Source organism: Salvia hispanica, chromosome 6 (assembly GCF_023119035.1).
Source record: "Salvia hispanica cultivar TCC Black 2014 chromosome 6, UniMelb_Shisp_WGS_1.0, whole genome shotgun sequence".
Taxonomy (NCBI): domain Eukaryota; kingdom Viridiplantae; phylum Streptophyta; class Magnoliopsida; order Lamiales; family Lamiaceae; genus Salvia; species Salvia hispanica.
The window spans coordinates 18,475,100-18,476,262 of NC_062970.1; the positions used below are offsets into that span (position 1 = coordinate 18,475,100).

A 1,163-nucleotide genomic window follows, 5' to 3' on the forward strand; every position below is an offset into this window, starting at 1 on the left:
AATTAAATTTATTAAATAACGGCAGTGGTATATAATAATCCCTTGTTCCACTATAGTTGAGTCGTTTTTCCATTTTGAAAATTTTCTTTACAGTTGTGCCATTTCCATGTATGAAATAATTAACTCACTTATCCTTTCTACTCCATTCTTTATTTTACTCTATACTCTCTATTTTATTCACTTTTCTATTTTACTCTCTCTATTTTTCATCATTAAACAGGGAGATAAGATGTTTGTAGGCAGAGCTCTCGGCCGGTTACTAAGAGAGAGACTTCAGTCACAAAACACTGTATGCTTATCTTTCTTGGTTAAAATATACCTATGTTCTATCCGGATAGTTTCTCATTTTTCTTCAATTTGATTAATGCAAGGTTGGTGAAATTCTGCCTCTGGTTCTAACAGTAGTTACTGAAAATATGTGCAAAATCCCCCCATGATTGAAAGCGGAATGGAATTTGTTCCATTCCTACTTGTCTAGTGCGATAAATGTATCCATTCGTTTCTGAAATTCTATTACTATCCATTATCACTGTCTATAGGAAATCTTAGGTTCAATTTTTTTTCCTGGCAAGTAACAGGGAAATCCTTTCATATTCTTTGGCATAATCACCATCTAGACAATTTCTTAACTCAGTGCTTAAGAAATACTGAAACAATGATGCCAATATTCATTTTTCCTTCAGGTGTCTCCATTGTCATCTCTTATTTCTAAGAAAGAGCAGGAAGCAGTTGGATCTGCTGCCACTAAGTCCTGGAGGGCATTGGCTCTATGTGGGGCAGGTGTCTCAGGGTTGTTAAGTTATGCAACAATAGCATCTTGTGATGAGGCTGAACATGGTTTGGAAGCTGCCACCTATCCTTGGCCACACAGTGGCATTCTAAATTCATATGACCATGCTTCGTAAGTTAATATGTTACTTTCTCAAGTTCTTTTTTGTACACTGTGTTTACAAGAACTGAATATCTTCAGTTCTGCATTCTCTATTGCAGATATAAAAAAGCTTTTTCCTTCAACTTATACTTGAGCATTAGAAGGTGCCAACTGAAATTAGAAGGGGACATATGTTTATATGATCATGATTAATCCAAGAAAAGAAGATGGATTTTTAATGAACTAAACAAACTATGCCAAGGGAAAGTGAGATTGGATCTTTTTGCTCCTA

The 1,163-nt window shown here is 35.2% G+C and overlaps 1 protein-coding gene across 1 annotated transcript in view; it reads left to right on the plus strand.

Annotated features, from left to right (window-relative positions):
• The first annotated feature begins 209 nt into the window (after window positions 1–209).
• Window positions 210–1,163, plus strand: part of LOC125195939 (cytochrome c1-2, heme protein, mitochondrial) — a 15,474-nt gene continuing 14,520 nt past the window's right edge. The window contains exons 1-2 of the mRNA XM_048094234.1: window positions 210–289; window positions 684–901. Of these exons, the coding sequence (XP_047950191.1) occupies window positions 230–289; window positions 684–901 (278 nt within the window). The 5' untranslated portion in view covers window positions 210–229. The remainder of the gene's footprint in view (window positions 290–683; window positions 902–1,163) is intronic.